Source organism: Ptychodera flava, chromosome 13 (genome assembly GCF_041260155.1).
Source record: "Ptychodera flava strain L36383 chromosome 13, AS_Pfla_20210202, whole genome shotgun sequence".
Taxonomy (NCBI): Eukaryota; Metazoa; Hemichordata; class Enteropneusta; family Ptychoderidae; genus Ptychodera; species Ptychodera flava.
The window spans coordinates 26,792,229-26,811,539 of NC_091940.1; the positions used below are offsets into that span (position 1 = coordinate 26,792,229).

General features: G+C 38.3%; 1 protein-coding gene across 1 annotated transcript in view; it reads left to right on the forward strand.

The window, feature by feature from the left end:
- The window catches only part of LOC139148535 (myosin heavy chain, skeletal muscle-like), a 48,883-nt gene extending 30,344 nt beyond the window's left edge, over nt 1-18,539 (forward strand). The window contains exons 8-14 of the mRNA XM_070720023.1: nt 130-325; nt 1,598-1,775; nt 2,609-2,779; nt 4,208-4,333; nt 10,330-10,455; nt 17,801-18,015; nt 18,404-18,539. Of these exons, the coding sequence (XP_070576124.1) occupies nt 130-325; nt 1,598-1,775; nt 2,609-2,779; nt 4,208-4,333; nt 10,330-10,455; nt 17,801-18,015; nt 18,404-18,539 (1,148 nt within the window). The remainder of the gene's footprint in view (nt 1-129; nt 326-1,597; nt 1,776-2,608; nt 2,780-4,207; nt 4,334-10,329; nt 10,456-17,800; nt 18,016-18,403) is intronic.
- The last annotated feature ends 772 nt before the right edge of the window (nt 18,540-19,311 follow it).

Below are 19,311 nucleotides of genomic sequence, written 5' to 3' on the forward strand. Positions count from 1 at the left end.
AAAATTAGATTAGTATTCTTTTTAATTGAATTCTATCATGGCTCAGCAGAGATCGTCTGATCATATCCATCCTAAAAGATAGATGAATCTGAATCTTTCTCCAGGTCGATTCCTCCTATTTCATGACAGCCATGACCGATTTCGAGGCGAAAATCACTGACATAAAAGAAAGGTATGACAACAGGATGCGAAAGTTGTTGCTAAAGTTGGAGAAGAGTCGTATCGATTCGCAGAAAGACAAGATATCTGCGGAGGAAAGTTCTGCGGAAGTAGTCGATCTTAAAAACGGTAAGACACTGTGCCGTGAAAGCAACCGAGTGTACATGTAGGATATGCTTATAGTAATGATATGCAGATAATAAATGTGAAGCTGAGAAAGCCATCGGTATTTGAACATTACGTGTAGTTAGTAGATCGAATGAAAATTAAACAAATGATTTTCTTTGAGATACTTTCCTGTGCTTATAGCAGTTTGTCGTTAGCACAGGCTCATTGTACAGATCAAACTGCGCGCAACTGAAATAGAGGGATATTCGTGCTCTCCAAACCGGGGTGTGCCTGCACCTTCCATTGCTCCATTTAACATAGTAAACCGACCTTTATATTTTCATTTGCACGTTTATTGACTATAAGTATAAACAAACGGTCACACATAGACTGTGGACTTAGCAATGACGCACGCACCTGCGTGAATCTGGATAGAGTCTTCATCCTGTAACAGCTATTGTACGCAGGGCACCTGAGTGCAGACGATCACAGGAATATGATGTGTGCTTAATGTTTTACAGAAACCTATATATCATTGCTAGTAAATTATTTTCATGGTATCCAATGACAATACAAACCTGTTGCTGTAAAGACTTCGCCGTTGAGTCTTACTTATATATGCTATTGTGCATCACAAAGCGATCGGTATTTTCCTGGAGACTCCAGTTGGTTGGAACAAAATCAGTTAGGCTCATTTCATTCAATTTGCTTATATACTTGTTTGGAGGAGACATTTTAATCGCGTAGCCATCGATCTGCCATATCCTGTAGTCTTTCCACAACCAGCAAGCCATTAAAAGGTACATTTTACATATAGTTTTAGTTTGAAGACACATACTGCAGTGCAGAGAGGGTGAAGCTAAGACGATTTGATTGAAAGTGAAAGATATGACAGATTATGGTCGCCTTTTAGGGGTATTACAAATTAAAGTTAACCCTCTGAGCGCCAAAGTCAATTTGGTCACCTTTATAAAATATACCCTAGTCAATTTTTTTCAAGGTTTTGCCACAATTTTTGATAAAAATCTGTAGCAAATGAAATGTGATGTTCATTTTGTCCAAATTATCAAAAAAATCTCACAAAAGTTCATAAATATTGACAAAATGTTGCATTTAAATTTAGGTGGGAAAATTACAGCACTCAAGGGTAATCAGAATTCAAATGGGCATATTAAGTGGTCATTAATATTCATGCCACTTGATTTGGCATGAGTGATTATGCGTCATAGGACTGTTTCAAGTCATTTAATGCGATCTGACAGGAATGTGACTTTGTTGTTAATATCAGCGTGATCTAATCTTAACACTGGACTCTTGTTTCAACATTTAGTCTTACAGCGCTCACACACCTATATGAAAATCTACAGACCGAATACAAACTCCTGCGTAAGCAATATCAAGATGAGAAAGCGGAATACGGTATGGCAGAGGTCAAGCATATGAACTGTCGTGAAAGGCGAGAAGCTGAGTGTAAAAAACTGTCAGTCGAAAAGACAGAGATCTGTCAGGTATAAGAAGTTAGTCGGATATTCCATACCTTGATATTGCACTCTGATCTGTCTACCTGTCTGTGAACTTTGCCGGCGTTTACCAAAACCAAAATCAAAACCAATTGATTCTGATAGCTACCAAAGTTGAATTTACCAATGAACACGCTGAGATATTCTCGGTAATTTGTGCTGTTGCTGGAAAAACTGCAAATGCTCATGTCTACATGGCACAATTTTGACCCTGCTGATTTAACATAAACAACACTGCATTACGACTATATGGCATACCACATGTGCACTGTAGTACGTGTACGTCGCACCATATAGGTACCTTTTTACCTCCATGGTTGTACGAAGGCAGTCCTGCAACCTCACCTTGCCTGATCAGACACATTTTCGTCTTCAAAAGAGACATTTTTTGTTGCGATCTAAGTACAATACAAACGACTCCAACTTTGGCATGGTGAGACCGCTTCACTTTACTAGACTGTATTCCGACATCGTGCCTGTCTTTCAAGATAGCGTAAAAATTCACAGTATATAGCTGTTTATGTTCATATTAAGATTTCGTCCTTTGTTTGTACTAGACGAAACCGATTACAGTCGTTTAATGTTACCCTACATAGTTTTCTTGTGTCTGGGAGGAGTGGGCCGCCCTGCCTCGAGCGACGGGTCATCCAGTCTACACACTTACTGACATCGAACTCACACACCACTATACTCCAACCCGCGCCACATACCTCCCTATATACAAACATAAGCACACAACAATGCCCAACACCACACTTTTAGTTTTTTGTTTGTTTGGGTTTTTTTTGTTGAACTTTATGCATCGATTTGTTGATTCCTAGCGATTTGCCGAGTTTAAACAAAATGTGTCGGAGAAGATGGCGAGGCGTGAAATTGATGTGCAAAAGCAAGTTACAGTGGCGGGGCAAGAACATCTGCTTCGGTACCAGGACGACGTGTATGCTCGTATGCAGCACTACCATGCGAAAGCTGAGCAAAGATACGGAAAGAGTGTAAGTAAAGTTCGAACGACCGGCGTGCATGATAATGTTAGTTTATATATATTATAGCCCAAAACATGGGACTATGTGCCCCAAGATAGGTGGCCTTCGCCCGACGTAAGGAGGGCAAATGGCCTCCTGTCTCGAGAATACATAGTCCATTGTTTAGGCTATGTCTTTATTACAGTCCCTCTTATGTGATTTTACTCAACATTTTTGGTTTGCAGACAAAAGACAATCATATACTTTTAATTATTTCCATGTTAGATGAAAATCTGCTGAAAAATTGTAATGATTTTTATCGTCGAACGGCACATTGGTATATATATTTAAATCACCGTTTTTTAGTTTAACGATTTTTTATGAACTTTATAAAAACAGTATTTCATATGTAAAACATGTAATTTGATGATTTTTAAATCCGAAGTTGTCAAGGTGAAAATAGTTCCGGTTCACTTTCAGTCAAATGATGACTATGCGGTCCGCGACGTCATCAACAAACTACAGTTGAAATCTATGGAGGGGTGACGTTTAATAAACAGGGCATGTGATACATAACCTTGCCGGTTAAGGGGCTTTCAGTAAGAGAAATCTTAAGCTCTCCTGTAGCCGGGGATTGGCAGGCAAATTCTTATTGTGTCTCTACTAAAATTATCAAACAGTATCCAAAAAAAAATGTTTTATGACCCCGTTGATGATCAAAACTATGCCCCCCCCCCCCCTTCAAGTCGCATACCAGTACATATTTTGATATTTCTATGTTTTTCTTTGCCTAAAAGCTACTTTGACGTTTTCAGTAATTTTGTTTCATTTCTTCGTGTGCTTTCTAAAGTATTTTACGAAATATTGAGTAACTTGATATGTGTACGTCTTATGCCCTATGCATCATCGAGATCAACTTTGTTCATGACAGTTTGGATCATTGTGCGTTAATGAAACATGTGCAGCAGCCCTGAAAATTTCAAAGAGCGAATTTCGACTGAGCAAATAGATGTCTTTGGTGGGTGGTCGAAAATGAAAGCTATATACAATTTCATTTTGGCCGACCTTCCAAGTACCTTACGGCGCATCTCACACATGATACAACCCTAACAATTACCTCGTGTTTTAATGTGGCTGCTTCAACTGGTCATGCATTCTGTTTGGCAGTGAACGCATTGTGACTTCTCAATAAGTAATTACATTAATTCTGAAGTTGTTTTTCCTCAAGTAAACATTTGCTTTCAATTAATTTTGAATAAGGAAATGAAGGACCATTCTGTAATCTGCAAATTTTAATATGTTTATTGCAATTTTAATGTTAAAATGAGTAGGTATAAAAAGTGACGTTACCGATGGTTATTTATTAATCTGACATTTGGTCGATAAGTCCAATTTCCAGTATACAAATTCCATGCTAGTGAGGATTCTTAAGCTGTCGAATTTGGTTCTCATACACAGCTGGACCAGCTAAAACATGAGTACAGTGAACACTCGATGTACCATAAAAAAGCGTCGGAAGAGATAAGAGTACTGAAGACTCAAAATGAAGACTACGTGAGGGAAGTGACTTGCTTGGAGCGAAAGGTACCCCTTTGATAGTTTGAGGTTTTTATTTTATTTTATTTTATTTTATTTTATTTTATTGTACTTGGACCTCAGCCCAAGTACATTTGTTTTCATTCCGTGGGAAAAACTCTGTAAGGTATAACCATTTCTGGTTGAGACCAGGGAGGGCAAAATGTCTCGGCTTCATCTTTCTTGGCATAATAAATGGCGTAATGATGTTAACTGAATGGAAGTGCTGCTCTCAGCCAGTCTTGAATAAGTGAGATGTGAATATTAATGCTTCTCTATCTGAGTTTTTGCCACAAAATCTTCTGAATATGATCAAAATGTGCATCGAAATGCAACAATTAATGCACCCTCCGTTTCATAGGCGATGGCACGACCCTTGCTACACCCACTGGACGAGCCAAAGTGGGAGGGGTAATTTCAGTTTGGTCGAACAGGAGGGCTCGAGACCAGACTTTAACATTTAAACTTGAAACATGTTTAATCACTGACAAGATGTGGACCAGTGTTAATCAAAGTGAAGGTGTGAAAAGGAAAGGTTTTATATCCCGGACACAATGAAAAATTACGACTGGAAACTGTGCCCCCAGTTGAGAATAGTAATGCCCACAGCGATGGAGAACACTTATCCTTGAGCTGAGAAAACCAGACCATCATTTCGAAATAGAGCTGCAGATTCGAGAAGCTCGTTCAAAATAGCTAGGTACACCCCATAAAGGGGTGGTTTCAAGTCTTGAGGGCAAATTTCGCCTCCTTCATTTAGAAATCGTACGTTTGTTTTTCCAGGAGAACACACCATTTGACACAAAATTTGCATGTAAAGGGGTCGCCAGTAAGCACGTGGTCAAATCTGGCATGAGAAACAATATGAAATGTTGGGTAAAGCCAGTCCAAAATAAACTGGTTTGAACTTTTGTGTTTTGTGATTTATACCACTGCAGTAACATTACCTTTTTTGACAACATCACACAATGTAATACGTTTTGAAACTGAATACTCCGACGTATTCTGTGTCTCCTTTGCTAAAAAATATGGTATGCCGATTACCATGTAAGGAGATGATGACGTCAAGACAGATTTGTAGTGCGTTTGGTCCTGGATGGTGCACGAAGTTTTGTCGAGGTAGCTTGTGTATTTATTTCCTAAATGGGAGAAATTAGGGTCGATCTAAAAGAAGGCCGAAGAATGTTATGATACTCTAAGCGAGCTGAACTCCAATGCGAATGGTTGGATAATTTGGAGGATGTCTAGAATGATCTCGTCTCATTAAGATTATTTGGCGGTCAGTATTGAATTTCAACTGCGTCACGAGTTTGCAAAATGAGTATTCTGTCAAACGGTCAACGAACGATATTTTAGAAATCTGGAGACATGGCACATCGCATTTTTATTTTAATATTTTATATTTTACAAAAGATGTAAGAAGCAATGATTTTGTCGAAAATTCTGAAAAAAATATAGGAAGATTTGATCGCGAACACATTTTCACATGGGGTCGCAGCCATGTTGCCTCAAAACTTATTTCTGTCTGCACTCAAAACTCAAAAATGTCGGATATGAAACGGAAAAATCGATGTAATTTTGTCAAACTTCGGCGAAATTTCAGCCTATAGACAAGATTTCATCTAGGTAAGGTAAATATACTGAATTTGATCGACAAATAATCCTGAGCTTGAATGTGACAGCTCGCCTTCTCCGGGAAGTCAAGCATCCAGCTGCCCATACACAGCTGCCCATATGGCCGGGTTTATGAGATTGTTTTCAAGCGACGGCGGCAGACCGTACGGGGCTCTGGATGTGAACCTACCGCCGGTGTAGCTGTAATAACTGTTGCGTTGTTTTTAGTGCCCACGGACGAAGTCCTTGGGGAGTTATAGGTTTGGTCATGTCCGTCCGTCCGTCCGTTCACGCAGATATCTCAGACATGCCCTGGTCAATTTCTTTCAAACTTTGCACAAGAATAGTACCCAACCCCATACAGATGCACGTCGATTTGTTTCACAATGCGATCAAATTTGGCCATGATAGAGGACTTTTTAGTTTACACCTCCATAGACTCCCATGTATAAGGCCAAGAAAAATAAAAATTAGTTTCTCATCGTACTCATATTGCCTAAAGGATGCAGTGACACAGTTTTTTGTCCCCACGGATAAAGTCCAGGGGGCTTATAGATTGGGTCATATCCGTCCGTGAGTCCATCAGTGAGTCCATCGGTTCACGCAGATATCTCAGACATTTTGACAAAATATCATGTGACCTTGGTGACCTTTGACCTCAAATATACATGATATATTGTCCATAACTCAGTAACCACAAGTGCTAACCTTTCATATTTGGTATGATGGGACACCTTATGACGCCACATATTGTACCCCATTAATTATGCGCATATCTAATTTTGAGCGAGCCAATAGAGCTAGAGGTCTCATTTTTGGGATAACTTAACAATACAATTATTTTGACAAAACGTCACGTGACCTCAATGACCTTTGATCTCAAATATACATATTTGTCCACAACTCAGTAACCACAAGTGCTACACCCTTCATATTTGGTATGATGGGACACCTTATGACACCACATATTATACCTCATTAATTATGTGCATATCTAATTTTGAGCGAGCCAATAGAGCTAGAGGTCTGATTTTTTGTATATAGGGATAACTTAACAATACAATTATTTTGACAAAACGTCACGTGACCTCAATGACCTTTGACCTCAAATATACATATTTGTCCACAACTCAGTAACCACAAGTGCTACACCCTTCATATTTGGTATGATGGGACACCTTATGACGCCACATATTGTTCTTCATTAATTATGCACATATCTAATTCTGAGCAAGCCAATAGAGCTGGATGTCCGATTTTTGGTATATAGGGATAACTATAGGGTAGAAATTTTTTGACAAAATGTCATGTGACCTCGATGACCTTTTACCTTAAATATACGTTTATGCCAATAAATAAGTAACCACAAGTGCTATGTTCTTTATATTTAGTAGGATGGGTGACCTTATGACAACACACGCTTTACCTCATTAATTATGCACATATCTAATTCTGGGCAAGCGAATAGAGCTAGAGGTCTGATTTTTGGCATATAGGGATTAATTAGCAATACAATGATTTTTTTCAAAATGTCACGTGAACTTGATGACCTTTGACCTTGATTATACATATATATGCATAACTCAGTAACCACAAGTTCTATACCCTTCAATTTTGATAAGATATTAGACCCTGAGATGTCACATCTTGTACCTCATTTATTATGCACATATGTATTTCTTGGCTGGCCAATACAGCTAGAGGTCTGATCTTTTTTCCCGATTTAGAACCAGAACTTAGACATGCCTGATGTTTCAAATGGGAACAACAACATAGACCTATTTGCCCATAGATCTCAACATGTACACTTCAGTGATACTTTTTAATGACCACATTTCCCTGCCCCATCAAGACTAATACTCCTATTACAAGAGGGGACTATGTCATTGTCAATGACTCGTTTTACAACAGCTTGCATGCATGCATGCAATCACTTCAGAATCTGCGTCTTGATACACGAAATTGGCCATTTCCTGACAGTATATTAATCGATAATCCTGCAGTGTTTAACAAAGCAAGTCTACATATTGTAAAAATACAGTGTAATCTGTTGTGGTGACATTTTCCTAATTGTCATAAAATAACCTTAAAAGCCAATTATGTTGTGTTTTTCACTTCCTCTCATTGTTCATATAGAATGGCAAATTAACAATGTTTCACAGACAATTTCCATTCAAACAACTATTCAACTTGTATAGATAATGAATGTTTGATAAACGTGTTCAATAGTTTCATACATGTGTAGGTTACCACTTGTATTTTTTCCAAACCCAATTGTCAAGAGAGTTACGTGTAATAAGTGCACATGTTGTTTGATAATATAGGTAATTCAGTTGTGTTTTCAATGTTGCCTCAGGAAAAAACTCGCAAGTTGTGTTATTTTCAAAAAGGTTTCCAGATTGTGCTTCGATTTCTGGTGCTATGTTTGACACTTGATTAACAGTTCAAAAGTTTGTCTAGCAGTTCATAGATTAGTAGGTTATATCAAACACTCATTAAGTTGATGCAAATTTTGCACAACTTTTGAGAATATTTTTTAATTTTATTATATTAAAGTTAGTTCATGGAAATGTTCTGACTCTGCGATGTTTATTCAAGTATAATTATCCATTGAGTTGAACTACATGGATAGATTTCTGTAGGGTAACCGGTTCTCCTCCCAAATATGGCCACAGTACTGCCATACAATTATGATAAACACCAAAAATGGTGCACATACAATCTTTCCATCTTTACAAATACAACATGGTGCAACCTACTTCAGGATGGGACAGGAATCCACTCCATTGTACTTTTTTTTCAAATAGTATGGCAAGCTTTGGAAAATGGCAGAATTTACAAAAATCTTTGCTTTGTTTCGCCTATTCTGCCATAAGAAAATTTATAGATAGCAACGAATATCTGCGATATTTAAATGGTAACTTAAGGTTTGTTAAATTTTGCAGTTACCCCTCAGGCCCTCTAACTGGCTCTAATAAAATCCTGTAATGTTGAGTTTGCTTCCCAATGCCAGAGCAATTCACTTAGGGACCCACCATTAGACTTTGTGAGGGGGTGGTCACGATCGGATTCTGAAATCTCCACCATAATATAGTTAAACGAACACCATGTTATTTGTGCACATACTAATATTTATTAGACATCTACCATCGAGAACAAAAAAATTTGCTGTAATTTGAATATTTTAGGAGTTTAAGTAGTTTCCACTATAAATAAACCCTGCCGTTGCCGTTGCCATGCCATTGCTTCGTTTAATAACCAGTTAATCAAATGCCAATTGACAGGAGGAAATTCGAGACCATATTTGAATACTAGTATATATTGTCCTCAAAATTACTATATCACGGCCCAAGTACTCATTGCCTTCAGCAATACTGCCTTTTGTTTTTATTTTATTTTATTTTGTTCGAGGTTTATTTTAGTGTGAGGATTTGGCCTAGTGGTTATGTCTGTTGCTTCTCTCGATAGGTGACTGGCTGTCCTATGTTGTGAGTTTAAACCTTTTTCAAAGACTGTATTTTCTACCCAAGTTGATAGCTCTGCTGGTGGACAGAATTGTCCTTGAGGCTATCTTTCGCCCACTTTAAGCGATGTATCCGTCGCTTAGATAAAATGTGTGTGCGAGTATGTAAGTGCGAGTGTTCCATGAACTCCACAGCAGTGTGGAGTGGTTGCTGTCAGAAAAATGATAACAACTTAGCTCGGTTATTTTGGGCGAGTGGTTCTGTCAATTGCTTGTCCGCTAGGTGACTGGTAGTCTTGGTTACCCAGACTGCTCTGCGGGCTCTCTCTTTCGGCCGCGACGCCTACACAGGGGCGGCCAGAAGAGAGAGCCCGCAGAGCAGTCTGGGTAACCGAGACTAGGTGACTGACTGCCGTATGCTGTGAGTTCGAACCCGATTGAAAACACCGTATTTATTGGTTCATGTGGTGAAGACGACAGTGTTTGCTGTACAGGTGCAACAGCAGTTCTCAATTGTCAGCAATTTTATGCAAGCAAGGACAACGACAATAGTGTCTTAAATATATATCGTGACGGTTTAGTCTCACAATATTGTAAGATGCAGGTTGCAGAAATTTTACAACCCGTCCAAATTACAAAATGAATAACTTAACATTAAGTTTCTGCTATTAATTACAGAAAAAGTAAGGGTAATTTTTATTTTGTTCTCTTTAAGATGCTTTGCAAGTAGATCGTATCTATCTATTAATTTATCTGTCTATCTATCTATCAGATTGTATCTATATTTATTTATTTATTTATTCGTTGTGTTTATTTATCAATTTATTAATTTATATCTCTGTGTTTTTTTTATTTCTGTTCTCGCCATTTCATGTCAAGGATATATCCATTTTAAAATTTACTAAATGAACATTTGATTCATTTACAGATGAAAAATTTACATGTTCAATTCGACCAGTGTTCAGAGGAGATGCAGAAGGAGAAGGCTGAGAAATGTTCCCTGAAAATTGAAATTGAAAAGTACAAGAAAGAGATTTCTTCTTTTCAAGTTAAGGCAAGGTCGTTTAGTAATTTTCCATTTTCTACATTTTATTTGATTCACAATGATGTTCATGGTTTAGATCTTGCTCTATCTATTGAGGCAAGTCGCTCATCGCGCTCTACCAACCTAAGCATCGTCATGTGACCGGGTACTTTTTCTGTGAAGTATTGTATATTGTAAAAGTTGTTACGTGCAGAGAAAACGAACAAAAGGGTGAACTCAGCAGTTAACGTTTAAACAAAATTTATTACGAAAATAAAACTAATTGCTAAGTCAGGGATAGAGTACAAGCTTTAAAGTGTACAGACTACTTATCTCAGCTGGGACGGCAAAGCTCCAGTCTCAGAGTTGTAACAGTCAGTGGATGAATGAACAGTCCTTTGGCTTGCAGGCTTGAAGCTGCACAAAGTCCACAGTATAAATCCAGCGTTGGCAGTGAAGGTCTTGAAAAGTCTTGAGAATGACTACTGCTGGAGTTTAGTAACACACAAGAGACACGATCCCAAAAGTCTGACTGGAAGCTGAGCGCGTCCCTTTTATAAAGGCATATAAGAACAATCTAGAACTTTTATTGACATGCTAATTACTGTTCTAAAATTATCTCCCTTACACAACTAATCAACTTTCCAGAACATTCCAAACATGACTAATTGAATTCAAGGTTGTGAGGTCATTAAGGGCAGTGACCTTGAGAATGTTCTAGACTAATTGAACTCAGGTCATGATGAGTGTGGGGAAATGACCTACATAACACACCCCCTCTTCAAAAAAAGAAATTTTTCAAAGAAAAATCTTTCTTTTACAAATGTAATCTTGAAAAGGATTTAAGTACTCAAATTTTGTTTTACTCTAAAGTAAAGTTTCTTGAAAGTGAACAACAATAAAATTTCTTGAAAGTGAACAAAATAAACTCTAAATACGAGAGAGACAGTCTGCAATTAATTGTCTCTGCCTTTGATATGTCTAATGTCAAGATTAAAATCCTGTAACATTAAACTCCATCTTAGCAATCTCTGATTTTTGCCTTTAAATTTCTGCAGAAAAACAAGAGGGTTGTGATCAATATAAACCACTATTGGCTGATTTGAAGAAGTAACATAAACTTCAAAATGCTGTAAAGCTAATATCAAAGATAAACACTCTTTTTCAATTGTAGAGTAGTTTCTCTGGGATTTGTTAAATTTGCGTGAAAAATAGCAAACAGGATGATCTATACCATGACTATCCTCTTGCAATAAAACAGCACCAGCAGCCGTATCACTAGCATCTACAGCTAATTTGAATGGCAAAGTGAAATCTGGTGCAGACAACACTGGGGCACTTTGCAGTATGGCTTTAAGTGTATCAAATGCCTGTTGGCATTGCTCTGACCAAACAAACTTTACTTTCTTTTTAAGTAAGTTAGTCAAAGGCTCAGTAATTGTGGAGAAATTTGGACAGAATTTTCTGTAGTAACCAGCCATACCGAGAAAGCGCATCAGTTGTCGTTTGCAGTTTGGTATGGGAAAACTTGAAATGGCACTGATTTTGGCATCAACAGGTTTTACCTCACTCCTGTCCTACAGTATGTCCGAGGTAAGTTACCCTTGCCAACCAAACTCAGATTTGGCAAGGTTGACAGTCAACATTGCTTTGCTCAGTCTCTCAAAGAACTTCCGCATGAGCTTGATGTGTTCCTCCCAGGTGTCACTATACAGGACGACGTCGTCAACGTAAGCTGCACACCCGTCTAGCCCGGATATGACGTCGTTGATCATCCGTTGGAACGTTGCCGGAGAGTTCTTCATTCCGAATGGCATCACCTTGTACTGGAACAATCCGTCTGGTGTAACAAAGGCGGATATTTCACGAGCACGATCCGTCAGAGGGACTTGCCAAAATCCCTTCAGTAGGTCAAATTTTGTCACATACTTGGCTTTTCCCACTCGGTCGATGCAGTCATCAATCCTCGGGATTGGAAAGTGTCTGTCTTTGTTAAAGTGTTGACCTTCCTAAAGTCCGTGCACATACGATAACTGTGATCTGATTGGGAACAAGTATGCACGGCGAACTCCAGTTACTTTTACTGGGTTCAATAAAGTCATTGTCCAGCAGGTATTTGACTTCTTCCTGGAGATATTTCGCTTTTGTTGGATTCAGTCTGTATGGATGCTGTTTTACAGGCTTACTGTCCCCAACATCAACGTCGTGATAGATGACGTTTGTCCTCGTTGGAACATCTTGAAACAGGTGTTTTATATTCATGGAGCAGTTCTTTCACCTGTTGTTGTTGTTCTGGCTGGAGGTGTGCCAACTTTGTAGACTCCAGCTTCTCCAGGATTTCTGAGTTCTGAAGCTTGACCGAGCCCAGCTTTGAGTTTAGAGTATTTTCACTCAAGTCAGTTTCAGTATCACTATCTTCATAATGGTTTGAACTGACTGCACTGACAGGCTGAGTTATAGTAGGATTATCCCTATCAAAATATGGCTTAAGCATATTTATGTGACATAGCTGTTTTTGTTTTCGCCTGTCAGGTGTTATTATGATGTAATTTAAATCACTCAATTTCTTATCAATTAGGTATGGCCCAAAGTAACGAGCATGGAGTGGTTTGCCAGGAATTGGAAGTAGAACAAGAACTTTTTGACCTGGTTCAAACTTCCGTTTTGAGGTGCTTTTATCATATTTGGTTTTCATTGACTGCTGAGATGACTCAAGATTTTCTCTGGCTAATTCACATGCTTTAGAGAGTTTCGTACGAAAATCTGACACATATTGCAAAATATTCAGACAATCATCATCGTCTGATAGGAATTTCTCTTTAACGCTTAAGTGGGCCACGGACTGTATGTCCAAATACAAGCTCAAATGGCTAAAACCAAGAGACTCTTGAATTGACTCTCTAACAGCAAAGAGCAAAAATGAATTCCTTCATCCCACTGTTTCTCTGTGTCAAAACAGTAGGTCCTAATCATGTTTTTCAAAGTTTGATGAAATCGCTCAAGAGCACCCTGACTTTCTGGATGATAGGCGGATGACCTATACTGTTTAATGCCTAGCTGATCCATTACTTGTTGAAAAATACCAGACATAAAGTTGGAGCCTTGATCGGACTGGACACATTTAGGGAGGCCGAATAAAGTGAAAATTTGACTAAAGCTTTCACTATAGTCTTTGTCTTTATATTTCTCAGTGGTATGGCTTCTGGGAACCGAGTTGATGTACACATTATTGTCAGCATGTACTCATTTCCTGATCTTGTTTTTGGTAGGGGCCCAACACAGTCTATTAGAATCCTACTAAATGGTTCTTGAAATGCAGGAATTGGCTGTAAAGGGGCCTTTGGAATGGTCTGATTCGGCTTTCTTACCATTTGACATGTGTGACAAGTTTTACAGAAATGTGTTACATCCTGCCTGAGATTAGACCAATAAAAGTGACTGAGAATTTTATGATAAGTTTTCCTGACTCCTAAGTGACCAGCCCAGGGGGTTTCATGGGCTAGGCGCAATATTTCAGCACGGTAGGGCTTTGGAACCACAATTTGATGTTTTATAGCCCAATCGTCATCAACCAAAACGTCTGGAGGTCTCCATTTACGCATGAGAATACCAGATTTTGTATAATAGGAAACAGAGCTATCTGAAGTTTTACCTTCATCATCTACCCTGTCAAACAAAGACAAAACATCTGGGTCTTTGTGTTGTTCTGCAATGAGATTTGATCTAGAAAATGTCTGACTTTGGTCAGCAGAAGTTTTACTGGAAGTTTCAAATCCACGAGGGATAACGGAATGATCCGTGTCAAACACCTGACTGAGAAAGGTGTCATTTAAGTCAACATCTGTGACATTATTTTTGAGAGTATTTTGATTCTCAGAAGTTTTCTTTGACATGGCTCGAGTAATGGCACATGAAGGAAATAAATCGGGTATCTCTTGTTCAATTGGCTCTGGATCCTGATCTAAAGTAGGATTATCAGTCACAAGTGGATTAGTAATGACCTTGTCCCCAGCAAGGTCGTTTCCAAGAAGAAGGTGAATCCCTTCAAAAGGCAAAAAAGGCCTAATACCTAAAGCACAGGTCCAGAAACAAAGTCCGAAGACAAATAGACATTATGGAGAGGAACAGGAATGTAGTCATTACAATCTACCCCCTTAATAAGAACTTTAGAACCTGAAAATGACTTTTCAGAAAACGGCAGGGTATCTGCCAACAAAAGAGACTGGGAAGCCCCGGTATCTCTTAAAATTTTGACAGGGGTAGCGGAAGAAAAATCACTAGAAAGTGATATAAAACCATTATGAATAAATGGTTCGAAAATACCCATAATGCTATCTTGAGAAGAATTGACCTTGACCTCATTAATTGGGGATAAGAGGGGTTTAACCTCAGAAAATGTGTTACACACATTATTAGACTCTAATTGAGTTGATGAAGAAATAAAGCCGGTGGGCTTAGATCCACTTTGACCACTTTGACCTTCACGTTTTCTTTTCAACTTGAAACACTCTGACATTAAATGGCCGTCTTTCTTGCAATAATTACAAGAAAGTGTACCGAACTGTTTGTCAGAAGGAGATTGAGACTTGGGATTTGATGATGTGGAAGTGTTACTTGAATTTTGTGAACTGTTGTCATTTGATTTCCTACTCTCCTTTGAAAAATTCTTGGATGAAAAGGACGAGTTAAATTTACCTGCATTGTTTCTGTATGAAAAGGACTGGATGGTTTGCTGAGAAATGAAGATTTGTGGGTCAATGAATAATCATCGGCCAAACGTGCAGCAACCTCTAATGTATCTGCCTTTTGTTCATTGATAAACGTCTTGATGTCACTCCGGATGCACCTTTTAAATTCCTCAATCAAAACGAGCTGTCGTAATTTGTCATAATTCTGACTGACCTTTTCCGAAGAACACCAACGATCAAACAGTTGTTCTTTTGTTCGAGCAAATTCAACATAAGTTTGATCTTTCGCCTTCTCACAATCCCTAAATTTCTGACGGTACGCTTCAGGCACCAACTCATAACCCTTGAGAATTAATTCCTTCACAGAATCATAATCTGAAGCCTGCTCTACTGACAACTGAATGTAAATTTCTCTGGCTTTACCCACCAAAGCACTCTGCAAAAGCATAGACCAGGACTCCTTAGGCCAATTCAGACTCTGAGCAATTTTCTCAAAATGGAGAGAAATATTTGTCAACATCCTTTTCTTGGAAAGGGGGAACTAACCTGAAATGCTTAGTGATGTCAAACTTGTCTGAAGGGAAGAATTTTCCTGACTGTCCAAGCTCTAAACGTTTTATTTCTACCTGTAATCGCTGTTCTTCTAATCGCAATTCTTTTTCTCTCTGTCTTTCTTCCATTTCTAATCTTTCCTGCCTTTCTTTTTCTTTCTGTCTTTCTTCCATTTGCAATTCTTTTTCTTTCATTTCCTTTTCTAATTCCAATTTCTTAAGCTCCAATCTGCCTGTCTCTCTTTTTCCATTTGTAATTCTTTCTCTCTCATTTGTAATTCTAGTTTCTTGATCTCCAAATTTGTCTGCATTTCTAATTCTAATTTTCTTAGTTCAAAGGTAGACTCGGGCTCATAATCTTTCAAGGTGGATTCCTCAAATTGGCCTAAATCAACCAGATGTTTGGCAATACGGTACTGTATTTCCCTCTTGCGCATAGATCTTTTAACTTCTACTTTAAGGAAATTTGCCAGTGCTATGAGGTTGTCTTTTCTGAGGGAATTAAATGTGTCCTGATCAAGGTCATCCATAAATTCGTCTGGTTTAAATTCCGCCATGATTAAATTTCGCTGAGTTCACAGTATACAGTAGTTTTGAAAAGGCTGTCAAAATGTTGTCAAACGGCTCAAAATATTCGTCTCCCGGACGAGCCCCCAATTTGTTACGTGCAGAGAAAACGAACAAAAGGGTGAACTCAGCAGTTAACGTTTAAACAAAATTATTACGAAAATAAAACTAATTGCTAAGTCAGGGATAGAGTACAAGCTTTAAAAGTGTACAGACTACTTATCTCAGCTGGGACGGCAAAGCTCCAGTCTCAGAGTTGTAACAGTCAGTTGGATGAATGAACAGTCCTTTGGCTTGCAGGCTTGAAGCTGCACAAAGTCCACAGTATAAATCCAGCGTTGGCAGTGAAGGTCTTGAAAAGTCTTGAGAATGACTACTGCTGGAGTTTAGTAACACACAAGAGACACGATCCCAAAAGTCTGACTGGAAGCTGAGCGCGTCCCTTTTATAAAGGCATATAAGAACAATCTAGAACTTTTATTGACATGCTAATTACTGTTCTAAAATTATCTCCCTTACACAACTAATCAACTTTCCAGAACATTCCAAACATGACTAATTGAATTCAAGGTTGTGAGGTCATTAAGGGCAGTGACCTTGAGAATGTTCTAGACTAATTGAACTCAGGTCATGATGAGTGTGGGGGAAATGACCTACATAACAACGTTTGAAGGCCGAATATGTGTCCACATGTCGAGTTGCTCATATTTTTGTCTGTGGTCATTCAGTGTAGTAAAACGTTAGCCTCCGAGCCATCACGTTACGTTGATCTCCTGTTTATTTGCTGTTGATTTCACTTTAGTGTAGAACGCACCTCGGCGACAGACATTCGGACTCTCAAACTTTTACAATTCTCTTCTGACATACCACATGTGGGGGTTCATTTTAAAGATCTTGGTGAAAGAAAACTTTTCAAAGGCTTAGTTTTCCGAAATTCGAAATTTTTTATTTTTCTCCATAGGGTTAACAAAGGGATGGCGGCCATTTTGAATTTCTAATATCGGTAAATCTTGGGTAATTTGTTTCTCTAGTACCAAAATTTGCACGGTGACCCCTAGTTTTTATTCTTGATTTTGAAAGAGAATGATTGAAAGATTCCTTGAGGAAAGTTAGAGCAAAAGTTTAAGTCTTTCACTTTCGAGGTGCATACTACCTTTAGTAGAATGCGCCTCCGGGACAAATATTCGGACTCCCAAACTTTTACAGTTCTTTTCTGATATACCACTTGTTGGGGTTCATTTTAAAGCTCTTGGCGCAAGAAAACATTCCACTGGCTTAGTTTTTCGAAATTCGAAAATGAGATTTTTTTTCAATCAATAGAGTTAAAACAGGATGGCGGCCATTTTGAATTTTGGTAAATCATAGGTAATTTGTTTCTGTAGTCACAAAACTTGCGCGGTGACCCCCAATTTTATTCTTGATTTTGAAAGGGAGTGGTTGAAAGATTCATTAAGGAAAGTTTAAGCAAAGGTTTAAGGCATTCACTTTTGAGGCGCATACTACCTTAATTTACATTAATGTATTATCGTGCGTACGTGTATGTGTAATTAAAATATATGTCTACATCAGATTCGCGATTTGGAGTGTCACAACCACCACCTCAACCAGACTATCATTCAGATGCGTACTACATCATCAGAAGAAATCAAAAAATTGGAAAGCAAAGTAGAGGAGCTTCGATTGGAGATGATAGAAAATTGCAAAAAAATAGGAATTGGTTTGGAACCACCTCATTTGCCTGAAATTGCGGCTCTGAAGAGACTGATCGCCGATGAAGACGCAAAGTATGTTGGGTTTTTGCATTTTCAAAAATGTTCAATACTTTGCCATATTATAACATGGGCGTAAAAAAAATTATCATAGGCTGAGATTAAACCCGGACCACTATCACAACAGCGCCACTAGGCTAGAAGTGTGTATGCCTAATTATATACAGGAACGGGAACAGGGTTCCCCTCTCTTCTAGTATCGTGTCAATGAGATCAATGTATAAATAATTATACAATTTTACTGAGAAAATTTACATTAATTCTTTGCGATTTTGATACATTTGCATTGCTTTATAGTGTAGATTACAAAGAGATAAAACGACACACAGACGAAGGGCAAAGGGCTATTAAACATAGGACAAAGAACTGACATTCATATCTGTGCGGTTTTTTTCTTATTCAGACTGCAAAGTATAATGATGTCAAACAAATCCTCTTCTGGAGTTCCGTCACCCAATCAGAAAGTACCAACAACTAGGAACCCTTCAATCATAGAACCGATGAATGCCTTGCCTGCAGCTGATAGAGGTAACAATTAACTGACAGTTTCATGAAGTGTTAATTTTTGTACGGAACAATTCGCAAACGTCCAAATGAATACACAGTACGGGTGTAAATGTAGATCAGCTAAGCTTCCATTTTGAACTTTGAAATTCCAGGGCACTTTTGGACCCAAAGTCCATTCTTTTGTTGACGTGTTGACTTAATGATTGCATCACATGATGAAGCGAGGGCATACTGGAACCTCAAAGTAAAGACTTTGTACGTATAGCTGATATCATTACGTTTACCTAGATATATTCTTGTACGTTTGTGAATCTATAATTTTAAATAAAGTTATCGCTTTTGAATCATAATTATTATATTTAAGTATTGAGGGATGAATGATAACTTCCGTCGAAACATACGTGTCATCCTATACTAAAACCTAAACTTTGTAACTTTAAACTTCGAGACACGCACGTCAAACGTCCTCGTACCAGTATTTAGGTATTCCCGAGCAACTTGCAAGCAAAGAATTAAGTAACAGACAATAGACGAAAAGGCCGCCGAGTTCCGTCTACTGTACTACGTTGCCGACATAATATTGGATTCTGAAACTGTTTTAGGTCATTAGTATTTTAGGTAGTAGTAAATATACATAGTATTTGTGCGTCAAATTTTTTAATGTCGTCGTAGGTGTTCCTTTGACGTTTTGATTATTTTTGTACAGACTGCAGCACACATTGGTAGGTTCCCACTTGTATGCTCTACCTTGGAAAAGGTAGCGTAGCGCACGGCATCACAGTTTGGCGTGTCACGTGCGATACC